At 40.8% G+C, this 14,683-nt stretch overlaps 1 protein-coding gene across 1 annotated transcript in view; it reads right to left on the bottom strand.

The window, feature by feature from the left end:
- Nucleotides 1-6,581: 6,581 nt before the first annotated feature.
- Nucleotides 6,582-14,683, bottom strand: part of Lars1 (leucyl-tRNA synthetase 1) — a 57,642-nt gene continuing 49,540 nt past the window's right edge. The window contains exons 30-32 of the mRNA XM_057788959.1: nt 14,196-14,291; nt 12,880-13,012; nt 6,582-6,958 (exon numbers count right to left, since the gene is read on the bottom strand). Coding sequence (XP_057644942.1) covers nt 6,753-6,958; nt 12,880-13,012; nt 14,196-14,291 — 435 coding nt within the window. The 3' untranslated portion in view covers nt 6,582-6,752. The remainder of the gene's footprint in view (nt 6,959-12,879; nt 13,013-14,195; nt 14,292-14,683) is intronic.

Genomic DNA, 14,683 nt, shown 5'->3' with positions numbered 1-14,683 from the left:
ATAGAGGCAGGCCAGTTCAAGGTCAGTCTGGTCTACAAGAGCTAGTTCCAGGACAGCTAGGGCTGTTACACAGAGAAACTCTGTCTTGAAAAACAAAAACAACAACAAAAAAAATGTAAACACAAAATTTAAAACAAGGAATTTATCTTTGATGGGAAAATGCTTTGCTTTAAAAGATGCCTTTACTAAGGATTTACCTGGTTAGGTGCCACTCCGCGCCATGTCGTCACAGAAACTGGTTTTCTACCTTACTAGGCAGCAAGGTGGTTGCATCACCAGGACCAGCGGTCCAATCCTGAAAGCTGAAACAATTCCAAAATATACCCACCCAAAAGCAGAGATAGAAAGGATAGAAAGGTCTTCCAGCCTGGGGATTGCTTATCAAAAAAAAAAAAAAAAAAAAAAAAAAAAAAAAAAAGTCTTCAAAAGACCAGAAAACTATTTTATTTATTTATTTATTTATTTATTTATTTATTTATTAAAGATTTCTGCCTCTTCTCCGCCACCGCCTCCCATTTCCCTCCCCCTCCCCCAATCAAGTCTTCCTCCCTCGTCAGCCCAAAGAGCAATCAGGGTTCCCTGCCCTGTGGGAGGTCCAAGGACCACCCACCTCCATCCAGGACCAAAAAACTATTAAGAAAAACAATTGAGTCCAGATTATCCCCAACACACAGAAATATTGAACCATATATTTCCAATTGTAAAGGGGAAAAAAAACACACATCATGCATGCCTGGAAAAAGCCAAATGTATCCAAAATGTGACTTTACAACTGAAAGTTCTGAGACCTTTTTAGACAAAAGGGACTTTCACCTGCAATCAAAGTTCCCGAAGTGACTGTCCAGGAAGATATCTCTGAACAGAACATCCTGGAAGTTGTCAGAAAGTACCATTAGTAAGGGGAATTCTGGAATTTATCAAGTTTAGAATTGAACAAACTGGGATAATTTATCTTCAAATTGGGCAATAAAAGTAATACTTGGTCTGAATTTCAACAAACCTCTAGACATACTGCAACCAGAAATACATTCTGAGCCATTTTAAACTCTGTTAGTCAAGTGCAACAAAAGTAAAAAGAAACAAGCAATCTTAAACTTAACATATATTTTGGCAATTAATCACTTTTTCTCTAATTTTATGTGTGGGTGCTGTGTCTGCATGAATGTCTGCACGCCATGAGAATGCCTGGTGCCCACAAGGCCAGAAGACAGTGTCAAATCCCCTGAGATCAGAGTCACAGACAGTTGTGACCCACTCAGTGAGTGCTGAGACTAGAACCAGGTTCTCTGAAAGAGCTACCAGTGCTCTTAACCACTGCATCATCCCTCCAGCCCCTTCAATCGATATTTTAAAATTATTATTGGAATACCTTGCATTTGTTTTACATACAAATACTCTCAGATCTGGATCATAAACTACAGTTACAGCACCTTGAGATCTGGTCCAGCTGCATGTCAAGTGCTCTGAAGACTCACGTGGCCAGTGGCAAAGCCCTGAACCACACAACTCTGAATTTAACATCACAAGAAATGTGAGAGGAACAAATTACCACCTCCTCTTGAAAACTGAAAATGTAGTATTTGTTTATTACATTCTTTAAGACCCTTAGAAGTGTCATCATTCTACTCTAGTTAATGGGTGTGTCTTTGTGTGTGTGTGTGTGTGTGTGTTTCACCTGCAACTAGTTATACTGTGTATAGTCTATCAGTGAACAAGTAGAAATAATTGTAATACTCCAGGTTCTCCACTTCTAATGCAATGGTTCTCAATCTGTGGGTCATGACCACTTTGGGGGTTAAATGACCTTTTCACAGGAGTTGTATATCAGATATCCTTCATATCAGATATTTACATTACAATTCATAATAGTAGCAAAATTACAGTTGTGAAGTAGCAACAAAAATACTTTCATGGTTGGGAGTCATCACAACATGAGGAAATGTATTAAAGGGTTGCAACATTGGGAAGATTGAGAACCACGGTTCTAACATAAATGTGAATTTATATTCAAGACACTAAGTGAAGAAAAGTCATGATCAAGCGAGTAGTGCTAAATCCATACATACATTGTTAAGAGTGTCAAAGAAATATATTTCCAAAACATATATCAAAATATCAGCAAATTAAGTCAGACACAGTGGTGCACATCTGATGTGGGATTCCCTTCTGTATGGTATGAATATGTCTTATTACCATTGGCTAATAAAGAAGCTACTTTAGCCTATAGCAGGGCAGAACATAGCCAGGTCAGAAGAGACAGAGTAGGCAGCATCAGAGATGCCATGTAGCTGCTGAAGGAGACAGATGCCAGAGCTGGAACCTTACCTTGTGGCTATACACAGATTAATATAAACGGGTTAATTTAAGATTAAGAATCAGATAATAAGAAACCTAAGCAGTGTTGTAATTAATATAACTTCTGTGTGATTATTCGGATCTGGGTGGCTGGGAAACAAACGAGCAGCCTCCATCTATACATGGTGCCAACTTGAGCTGAGTACATCCACATAAAACCTGAGGGGGTGGGAAGGAATTCTAGTCACAAAATAACAGAGTTAAGTACAGCTTCTTGGTAGCAGCATTTTCTGGGGGTGGGCTCTGTTTGTTAGAAGCAAGCACAGGCACAATTCCTTTAAGATAAGGCTTCCTGACTCGGCAGTAGCAACAAAAACTGCATGGCTCCTTTAAGAAGGCTTCCTGGTTCATGCTAATTGCATGAACAGCTCAAGAGGTCCTGCACTTAAGTGGGGTTTGTGAGCAGTGTGCTACTAGTTGCGTAATGGCAACATAGACCCGTGCATCCCTGGAGCTGGGGTGGTGAGCAAGGCTAGTAGAGGCTGTGAACATACCTCTGCCATGTTGGACGGGGCAGAGCCAACAGCCAGGGCTGAGGAGTTGGTCCTAGCCATGCCCACTTAGCATATTTTTAAAAAGGGGCTCCTGGTCAGAAAATGATTATAGATATGCAATAAAGACAGATTCAGACAAAAATAAATCTCTGAATGGGTCACAGTGTGTTTAAAACTGTACATAGGCTTGGGAAAGAAAAGAGTATAGACAAAAGTAGTCATAGATTAAAGGAGTAAAGAAAATAAAATAAATACTAAAAATTAATAGCATAATATAAAAAGTTCACGTAAAGATGGAAAATATACAGTCTGGATTACGCATATTATTGTGTTTTCCTTGAATTTTTTGACTGTAGAGAGACATTAGATTCTGGGGGTTGCTAAGTTAAATCAACATAAAGGCATCTTGACTTCAAAATTTGAGTCTAAGGATATGTTACTTTGGAAAAGAGATTCTGCTTTTGTTTCCAAAGAAGATGAGAACCTATAAATAAACTAATGTGGTTTGATGGAACAAGACCCCCTGAAAGGTTGCTATGAACCCTAAAAATACTTCACCCAATAAACACCAGAAAACATTTTGGAGAAAACAATCACCAAATTCCCAAAATAATTGTTTACAACGTTTATAGTATGTTTTTCTTTAAAGGGGGATATGATATAAATACTTTGCATTGGTATGGATCTTGGTCTATTGATACAGATTTAAGGTTGGTTTTGTTACACTGTATATATGTATTTCTGCTGTTGCTTAAAGTATTGTGTTTATGCAGTTCATTTAAAAATGTAATGTATAATTAAATACAGATTAATAAATAGTCATCTATAATAGTCAAACTGTAGTTACCTTAGTTAGGTAATCTTCAACACTCCAAAGACCTACAGAACATGGTATTTAAAGTGTTTTAAGAACTTAGACTTTTCTCGACAGTGATACATGTCTGCTCCTGGCAGCACCAATTACTTCAAGAGGAAGATGGGCATCAAACTTGCCTGGACTGCTTGATGGTATGCTGTATGAACTGGATATGCAGGGCCCAGAGAAAAATGACTGAGAACTTGCCTAAAGAGAGACAGTTCCTTCAGGGTTCCTACTTCATGAAAAGTCTGCCAGACATTCTGCAGGACACAGAAGAAAGCAACTGATAAACTTTGCCAGTATAAGGCATAAGAGATCTTCAAATTTCCTGCTTTATGGAAAAGCCTGCCAGATATTATGGGCCTGTAGGCTCAGGATGGATGACCCAAAGTTACAAAAGAACACTGGGTGACTGTCCAGGCAGCAAGATGTCTCTGTCAAGTCTAGAACTTTGGAAGTTGCTTACAGTGCACTTCCTGTTTACTTAGGTAATATATCCTTCTGGGGTCTTTGAAGAGTTGAAGACAGATAGTTATAGTTTTCCTTAGCTATGCTAAACAAGAAATTAGATATAAAACTTCAGACTGTCTTCCGGGGCCTCCTTGCTCTTCACTGCTCACACAGGCAGCTCCATGCCCCTCAGGGCCTTTGTATTTGCTGTTCCCAGGTATCTGCTAACAAAGGTACAAGGACATCTACCCCAGAACCTATAAGCTAGCTCACTTCTACAAATACAGTCTGATTATACACTTCCAGAAGTATTAGCCGCATTTTCGTAAGGTTATTCACCATGTGTCCTTCCTTCTCAGACTTATTATTTTCACATGGATGTGTATGCACCTGTACCAGTTTATGTGCACAGAGAAGCCTCATGCCAGAAGAGGGTGTCAGATCCCCTGGAACTGGAGTTCCATCATGTGGGTGTCAAGACCAAGACTTGAGTCCTCTGCAAGAGCAGCAAGCGTGGATAGTTGTTATATGATGCACCTCTCCTGCCTCACCTATATATTAACAAAGTCTACAGAATATAACTTGGGAAGAATGTAAGTGTCCATTTATAGATGCTAACTAGACAAGTAAACCTTCACAACAGCCTCATGCAGTGGGGTAGAAGGAAGAAGAGAAGCAGGTGAAGGCAGGGCAAGAGAAGCATGAAAAAGAATTCTCAGCCAGGCAGTGGTGGCACATGCCTTTAATCCCAGCACTCGGGAGTTCGAGGCCAGCCTGGTCTACAAAAGCGAGTTCCAGGACAGGCTCCAAAGCCTCAGAAACCCTGTCTCGAAAGACAAAAACCAAAAAAAAAGAATTCTCACAATATATTCAGGTTATGTTGTTAACTTCAAAACCAAAGTATAAAATAATTTTATATATAATTCTATGGAAAGATATTTATATATAATTTTAGAGAAAAATATTTCCTACTATATTAGAAAAAGGAAATTAAAACATAAATAAATTAATTGCTTATTTTGGAAAGAGATATAGAAAACATAACCAAGAAATTAAATAATAATGTTTAGCTATTAAGTGGAAACACAGTGTGAGAGTTTTGTGAATGGATACAGCTTTGACTTTCAAGCCACGTATTTTATTTATTTAAAAAAGAAAAAACAGCAGGCTGGAACGATGGCTCAGCAGTTAAAAACTCTTGTTTCCTTGCAGAGGATCCCAGTTCAGTTTCTAGAACTGGCTCCCAGTGGCCTTTCCCTCCTGCTCCAGGAAATGAAGCTGTCTTCTGGCCTCCACGGGCACTGACGCACATGCACATGCATAAACCCACACTCAGGGCGCATACAAGTGCACTTAGTTGAAAATAGAACAATTTTTTTTAAGAAAACCATAAAGCTAGACATAAAAGAACAACAAATGATATAATTAAAACCACATATAGAGCTGGGCATAGAGGTGCCTGCCTTTAATCCCAACACGCAGGAGGCAGAGGCAGGAGGATCTCTGATCTACAGAGTGATTTCCGGGACAGTCAGAGCTACAGAGAAACTCTCTCTCGAAAAACAAAACTAATAGCAACTGATGGAAAAGCAGATACAGACATCTGTCCCCTAATCTCCATGTACACACCATCGTACAAATACCCCCTTCACACACAGACACACACCATACATAAACACACAACAATAACAGTAAATTGAAAATCAAAAATGTTTCCTTGGGATTCATAACTGCTAGTCTAGCTCAGGTTCAGTGGCAGACCACGTCTCATGAGAATAAAGCAGAGAATGACAGCAAAACACCCAATGTCCTCTTCTGTCTGGCACATGAGCATGTGCAGAGTTCTCCACACATACACACACATCCACTACACACACGCTCACATCACACTCATAAAAGTAAGAAATGGAACGAGCCCACTCACTACAGTCTTTTCCTTTTCTTTTTGTATGTTTGCTTCAAGACAGGGTTTCTCTATGTAGCCTTATCTGTACTGGAACTCACTCTGTAGACCAGGCTGTCCTGGAACCAGAGATCCTCCTGCCTCTGCCTCTGCCTCCTGAGTTCTGGAATTAAAGGCGTGCGCCACTACTGTCCATCATCTAAACAATTATGTTATCAAGAGCTATGATGCTCCTTAACCTGCATAAACAGTAAAAGGCATAATTCATAAAAGGGACACAGCAACAAGAGGGCACAGTGGACATGCTTAGAATCCCAGCATTCAGGAAACCGAGTCAAGAGGGTCATGAGCTCTGAGGCCAGCCTGGGCTACAGTGAGACCCTTTCTGAAACATAAACCACAGACCCAAAAAGGGGGCATCCTGACACGTTTGTGTAAAGACTAAAAACTCCTAGGAAACAGAATTATTTGTTAAAAATAAATAATGTAGCACAAACCATTTCTCTTAGAGGCCCAAAGGTGAAAAAAAATGCAAGTTTATTAGATTTAGAAATCAAAAATGAATTGGTATAATTATGATTACATAAAGAACCCAGCAGTTAGAAATGAAGTCTATTTAGATCTAGCTTGAGAGTCTCAGGGCAGAAGTAACTTAGAAACCACATTAAATCTCCAATTTGCACTAGTTTTCTCAGTGAACCAGATAGACCACTGTGTCGCCAATATCTGTGCGTAGCCCGTTCTCAGTGAGGTGAACTTTCTTGCTCTCTAGGTCCACATGAAAAACGGCACTCTCAGAAATGAGCGTCTTCTCACTGTGTTCCCTCCCAAGGACCGGAACGCGTCGCGGCCCCAGCAGAGGATCATCAAAGCGCATCAGTTTCACTTTGGAAAGATCTATAGCAAAAGAGATCACCAACGTGAGTATCTGCATATAGTCACTGACACAATCTCATAACAGCCAAACACAGGCATTTTCATCAGATTCTTAGGACCCGGCCTCAGAAGCAAAGCTCGCATCTTGTAAACTTCATCCCCTCCCAGCTTTACACCTGAACCAAACAGTCAGAGCATCTATGTAACACATCTGAACACCAAACCAAGAGGGAGGAAGAACAGTGTTCTTTTCTAAGTGCTAACCTATGGTTTACATCACCTTTACATGCTTCACCAAGCCTCTGGTGCTCCTGGACGCACTCAGCTGGTGGTGAAGGACCTTCTCTGAGCTATTTTGGAGGAGTCATGATCACTGTGAAAAGCAGGAATACCTATTTCTTCTGTTCTTCAAGAGACAAGAAGTGCTTATAACACAAGTTGGTGAGAACCAGGAAGAGAAGGGGGGACAGAGAGAGGGGCAACTTTGAGATGAGCTCTAATCTGACTGGCATCCGGTCTACTGTTGTGCAACCTCGTAATACAGCTCCTCACAAACACACAAAAACACCAAACAGCAACCCAAAATCAAACAAGCACTTATCCTATGGATAAATTTATGACTCAACAATCTAATCAAAAAATTTATTTAAGCAATTCTGAGACTTTCAGCATCAAACAGTTTTGCTCGTATATGGGGGGAAACACTGACACAAATGCTCGTCCTAGGTCTACGTCATTCTGAGCAGTGTGTCAGCTATGCTTCACCTGCCCTCCCCAAATGACATTTCCTACATTACTTCCAAGCTTTTCTAAAATGATCACTGGGTGGTCTGTGAGCTACATCCCCTCACGGCATCTCAAGAGGACAAAGCTTAGCTCTATAAGGGATAAGAGATCAAAGAAGACATTAATGCAGCTGGCAGTCATACCCAGAGTACAAGTCTTCCAGGCATTCTGTTCTCTCTGGGAAACAAAGACTGAAAGGCAGCTAGTTTAGAGAAGAGCTCTCGGGGCTTACAGAGCAATTACCTGCATCTGCCATAAAAGCAAACCCTGCCTTCGAGTGTTCCGAGTTTCTGCAGAAGCCATACACAGTCTGCTCCAAGACAGAGCAGAAGCCCTGAACCTCAAACAGGAGAGACAACAGTCTTCCGCAAGCCTTCATCTTGTTTGGGCGGATATAATCCATGGTAACAGCTATTGCAGTTTCACCGGCACATCAATGGCACCAAATATTTTGCTATAGAAACTGTTTAACAAGTTCTGCCAGCAGGTTTTATACATTCACTGCAGCTCTCTCTCACAGTCTCCCTCATCATTTCAACCAATCTAATTCGAACTATTTCAAAGAAACCTTAACACTCAATCAGTCTTCTAAGTGACAAAACGCATTTGCTTTGATGTTTTGCCATGTGGTTCATTACTGCCAATAAATTCGTAGGGTTTTCTTAGTGGCCTTCCTATCTATTCTTATCCTAGATCTCTCTCATCACTGAAAATGTTAAATTTAAGCCTGCAACTACACAAGATTTAAGACACTTAGAGAAAAGATAAGAGCGATTGAAAGTCCCTGGGGACTGGTAATATGAAATGGAGTTTCTCACCTCCGAGTTATTAGTTCATATGTGGCATAGGTGTGAGTGATTTAAAGTCACTATCATCAAGAGTTGCTCAGTGGCCTTTGTGGAGGGAAATGATGGTTTGAGCCGAGTTTCTCCCGGCCCTCAATCATAATCACCCTCAATACAATTAGCACTAATTGGACTACTCGCTGGCTACTGCAGCAGACAGACTATGAAGTGTGTTATTGAATTGAACTGTTTTTCTATCTTACATACTCAATATGCTCAGCCCTCATACATATCAAAGGAACACGAAGGCCCATGGAAAGTATCAAGGTTAGATCCCTTCTGGTGATTCTCACACAAATATCAATTTCGAACTTCGCTAATACATCTATCCATTTTCCAAATTTATAGCAGCTACTAACACCAAACTTAAAACTGTGATTCACACTCACTGGATATATTCATAGCTTGTAAAATAAAGAGATAAGAACGACATCAGAGGCTCCATGAGAAAAGGCAACAAATAGACAGTAATGCCAGCACAGCTCTGAGGAACCCAGTCAGTGCACCGAGTGCCTTTAATAGGAATGCTGATAACATCTTAAAAAAAAACTGCCGGGCAGCAATGGTGCACAACTTTAATTCCAGCACTCAGAAGGCAAAGGCAGGCTAATCTGAATTCAAGGCTAGCCTGTTCTATAGAGCCAGTTCCTGGGTGGTCAGGGCTATACAGAGAAACCCTGCCTGGAAACCCCCTCCAAAAAAAAATAAATAAATAAAATTTATTACATTTATTTATTTTGTGAATCTTTGTGTATGCATGCCATAACACACATGTGTAGTTCAGACGACAATTAAGTTTCTCTTCTTCCATGACAAGATAGGAACCAAGGACATCAGCTTAACAAGTGCCTTAGCTCACTGAGGCATCTCATAGCCCCCAATTTAACACTTCGCAATACAATTTCCAATGCAGAAACACATCCTCTAGTATACCACAATCTCAAATAAGATCCCATGAGGGGCTGGAGAGATGGCTCAGAGGTTAAGAGCATTGCCTGCTCTTCCAAAGGTCCTGAGTTCAATTCCCAGCAACCACATGGTGGCTCACAACCATCTGTAGAGGGGTCTGGTGCCCTCTTCTGGCCTGCAGGCATACACACAGACAGAATATTGTATACATAATAAATAAATAAATAAATAAATAAATAAATAAATAAATAAATCCCATGAGTTCCCTCAAATACCTGTTTTCTTTAAAAGCCATTCTAATGGCTTTAAGGACTATGTGTTCTTCCTATTAGAAAATTTGCTGAAGACTGAACAAAAGCAATACAAATATGAAGAGACAGAACATGGCTTCTTAGATATTCATACTTTCAAATTTTCAAGTCCTGCTTATTTGCTCCAAAGGCATATGTACCATTCTGTGGTATTTCACCAGGAAATAAATGCCTATATGAGCTAGAGAGATGACTCAATGACTAAGACACTTGTTGATCTTGCAGAAGACCCAGGTTCAGTTCCCAGCAGCACAACCACCTGTAACTCCAGTTACAGGAGATCTGACACCTCTTTCTGGCCTCCATGGACACTTTCACTCATGTGGTACACATCCATACACTCAGGCACATACATACACACATAAAATAAAGAACAAATCTTTAAGAACATGGATGAATCTTGGAAAACAGTGTGTGTGTGTGTGTGTGTGTGTGTAGTATATGCATGTATGCGGGTAAACTCATATGTGTATGTGAAGGTCAATGCTGAGTGTCTTCCTCTGTCACTCTCCACCTTATTATTTATTAAGAACCTGGAGCTTGCTGTTTCAGCTGGACTGGCTGGCTACCTGAATGCCATCTGTCTCCCCGCATCCCCTCAGCTTTGGGGTTATGGCACGTCACTGCACCTGGCTGGTTTTCTTCGATTTGGAATATTGGTGCTGGGATCCAAACCCAGGCCTCACATCTGTGCAATAAGCACTTTACAGACTGAGCTGGCGTCCCATGTCAGCCCATGGGAGACATTTTGCTTAGTTAAAGGAAAACTGCTGCTGGGCAAAGTAGCCCATGCCTGTAGTTGCAGCTACTCAGGAGGCCAGGGAGGAAACTGCTTCAGTCAGGTCAGAGCTGGACAAGAGAAGTCATATCTTTACACACACACACACACAAGCTTACTAATACAACATATTGAATCTTTAAAATAAAAGACCAATACTACTTCTGTGAAGTATCTAGAATAGGTGGGATGGTGAAGAACGGTCAAAAAGGACTAGAAGGCAACAGGTTACCCAAACTAACACATTTTTGATTGCTATCAAAAAGAAAAGAGGGCCAGCAAGATGGCTCTGCAGGTACAGGTGTGCACAAGCCTGATGACCGAAGTCTGACAAGCTGCCCTCCGACCTACATGTATGTGCACTGCACATACGTAACAAGTAAAAGCCATTAAAAATGAGATCTAACTCAATGGGAGATCCCTTGCCTAGCATGTATAAGAACCTAGATTCAAACCTAGCACTGCAAAGAAATGAATACATAAAATTAAATAAGAAGAAGACCAATCCTGGGGGCACACATTTGTAATTCCAGCAGTTAGGAGGCAGAGGCAGAACTGCCACAGGTTCAAAGCCAGCCTGGTCTACATGGCGAGTTTCAAGTCATCTAGGGCTTCACAGTAAGAGTCTGTCTGAAAATACACAATGAGGGAGAAGAGATGGGAGAAATGGGAGAGATAGATATCACCTAAAAGATGAACATCAACATTAGCCAGTCTTTATAATCCTGAAGAAAAGTCCTAGAGACACGTTAAGCTGCTTCTCGTGTCCACTCCTGGACCTGGCTAGAGTGATGGGTTATTTTCACTAATCTGACAACATTAAAAATCAGGGGAGCACAAATTTGGATATGTAAGGGCATTTCCATAGAGGTTAAGCTGAGGAGAGAAGTCCGATTCTGAACGTGGGTGGCACTGGCCCCTGGACTCGGGTCCCAGGCTGACTCAGGAGAACAGAGGGAAGACAGCTGAGCATCAAGGCTCTCCTGCCTGCTTCCTGACAGCAAATGTACTGTGACCAGCGCTTCAAGATCCTGGGCAATCGCCAAGTGCTAGCCTCACCGCCAGGTCTTGGCCACTATCCTCTACACCCTCAGTCTGGGAGTCAGAATTAAGTCTTTCCTCTCTTATGTTGCTTCTTATCAGGTACTTTTTCATAGCAACAAGAAAACTAACGAATACACTGGGTACTGAAAAGGGAGGCCACAGCACTCAAGAGGCAGAGGCGGGCAGATCTCTGTGAGTTTCAGGAAATCGGGTCTACATAGCAGGTCTCAGGCCAGCCAGGGTTGCATAGTAAGACCTTCAGGGGAGGGGAGAGGGTGTTTATATTGAATTTAATCACAGAACATATACTCCTAATCTAGATCAGAAATTGAGATTGTATATGTATTTTGCCTAGAGAAACACAGTTTAAAAGAAAAAAAAAAAAACAGAAGCTTTGGAATCTAACAGTTTGAATTCTAGGCTTGAGATTTTCCAGCTGAGTAAATTTCCCTTTGTGAGCTTCCATTCTACTATCTATACAAGGGGTTAATGATGATGACGATGACGATGATGATACTTATGTTGAATTTGTAAAAGGGTCAATAAGCTAATGAATGGAGGACATTCAAAACCTCATTCTTTTTTTTTATTAATTAATTTATTTAATTATTAAAGATTTCTGCCTCTTCCCCGCCACCACCTCCCATTCCCTCCCCCTCCCCCAATCAAGTCTTCCTTCCTCCTCAGCCCAAAGAGCAAGCAGGTTTCTCTGCCCTGTGGGAGGTCCAAGGCCCACCCACCTCCATCCAGGTCTATTAAGGTGAGCATCCAAACTACCTGGACAATGAGGACTACTGAGAACTGAAGAACAATGGCAATGGGTTCTTGATCCTATTGCACGTAATGGCTTTGTGGGAGCCCAGGTAGTTTGGATGCTCAAAACCTCATTCTAATTCTCCTCTTTCCCTAGGAAGAGACCCAGCTGGACAACTGAGTCTAGAATAGTAAGGGTATATGTTTCTAATTTTGAATTACCTCTAAAAGACATAAATCACTTGTAATTTAGAACCAGACAGGATACTGAAAAAAATATCCAATTCAGAGTACTCATGATATTGAAAGAGAACCAGCTTGGCATTTACGTGACACAAAGTTACCAAACTACCTAAGCCCAAACAAGACCAAAAAAATCTAGGTTTCCAGTTTGGGGCTCAATTATCTTCCCACGGTGTTACACAGCTGTCAGAAGAGCTCTTTCTGTCCCTTCTATTTACAACTCATCAATACATGAGCTTCTGCTACGTAGGAGCTTCAAGGGAAAGATTTTACCTTTGATTCCTCGGTCCATTTTCATTAAGCGTCTGATTATGGAATCACAGCTGTCTCCTTGCCTGACATCGATTCTGGTTGAGAAGTGGCCATTGGACGGCTGGGGATTTACTAGGAAGATTGACACACCAGGCTAGGAGAGTAAAGATATAAGTTATACACATTAAGCTTGAATACCGCCATAAATAAGGGCAATCTCTACTATATTTTCAATACCCACTAAAGACATTTCTAATTCTGCATAAAATCCCATGACAAGACAAGACAGAAAAACTGGGTGAGCTCATGTTTCCACCCAGAGGCCTTGGGGAAACAGACTACAGCTGCATGTACCAACCCTGTTGACAGACGGTAGCAATAACTGCATTTTCTCTCCCACCACTACCATCTCTTGTTCAACCTCTCTACTGCAGGTCAGGCATCGGAAGAAACACTTTATAGACATGGCTTCCATCCCCCAAGGGAACATTACAGCTCTATAAAGAACACTATTTTATTTACTCTTTTCTGTGGGCCAAATGGCTGTACTTCTGCAAGCCATACTGCGAGACGATGAGAGAATTATCACAAAATAAACTCAGAAGGTCTCCATGAATGTGATCACCCTACTCTTCCAAAATAAACCATTATTTTCAATTAAATATGGTCAAAGGATATTCTACGGAGTCATAATTGTAGCCCAAATCTGAGTGAATACTTGGAGGCTAAATAGAATCTGTAAGACTTTTATACTTCTACCAAAAAATAAGAGGTAGGAGGCAATTCTAGCATTGATGAACCTGCCTGCTTTAAACCAAAAAGCAAAAAGCTTGCACAACAGCTAACTAGTCGGAATAGGACATTTGAAAGCTTTGTCACTGTTCAAAAGTCTTACCCATTTTTTTTTCTTTCTTTGAGTAAAAACCAGGTTCAGAGCTGGGTGGTGGTGCATATGCCTTTAATCCCAGCACTTGGGAGGCAGACGCAGGCAGAGCTCTGTGAGTTTGAGGCTAACCTGGACTACAGAGTGAGTTTCAGGACAATCAAGGCTATGCTGAGAAAACATGTCTCAAAAAAAAAAAAAAAAAGCAACAACAACAAAACAAAATAAAACAAAAAACCCAGGTTCAGAACATCTTACTTTGTTTTTTAAAACTACAAATAATAAACAATACTTCAATACAATATAACCAGTACTGCACAAGCCAGAGTAACAGAACACCTATGTTCTGCCCCATTCTAACCTTTCAGATTCACTTCCTTCCACACATGAATGACAGGTGCTGCTCTTGTCTAGGCCTAAGAGGCAATGATTCAATACAGCTTCTTCAACTTACTTCTGTTCTGAAAACATTAAGCGGCTTCCCAGGACAACAGTCTTCCCTGACTTTATCTTCTGCTTCAGAGGCAAACTTGACTTCTATATGTTCTAGCTAAATGGATAGGAAAACGAAAGTCATGAGTAGCACTTAGTATGACTGAAATTAATCACCACTTCATTTTATTTATCTCGGTTTCTCCACTTAATATGAAATGATCTGCACAATTTTATTGTTTTCCTTATAAATGTTAAATGAAATCTACAATCTGTTATGAACATTCATCTTAGCTGTTTCACGGCATTGTTTTTTACACAGTTGTGTGTCCCTTTCTATACCGGAATCTGGCTCTACCCGCCAGTATGAAAGCTTCCACCTCAACAACAGAAGCTCCAAAGTTATCATTTCAGATGCCACATAAGCAGAAGAATAGCTCAGTAACATAACACACTGCAGATTTCTGAATAGATGACTCTGAGGTATGTGCCTACTGTCCACATGAAAAG

Source organism: Chionomys nivalis, chromosome 14, assembly GCF_950005125.1.
Source record: "Chionomys nivalis chromosome 14, mChiNiv1.1, whole genome shotgun sequence".
In the NCBI taxonomy this organism is placed as follows: domain Eukaryota; kingdom Metazoa; phylum Chordata; class Mammalia; order Rodentia; family Cricetidae; genus Chionomys; species Chionomys nivalis.
Note: the sequence above shows the minus strand (reverse complement) of the source record. Positions and strands in the feature narration are given on the sequence as shown.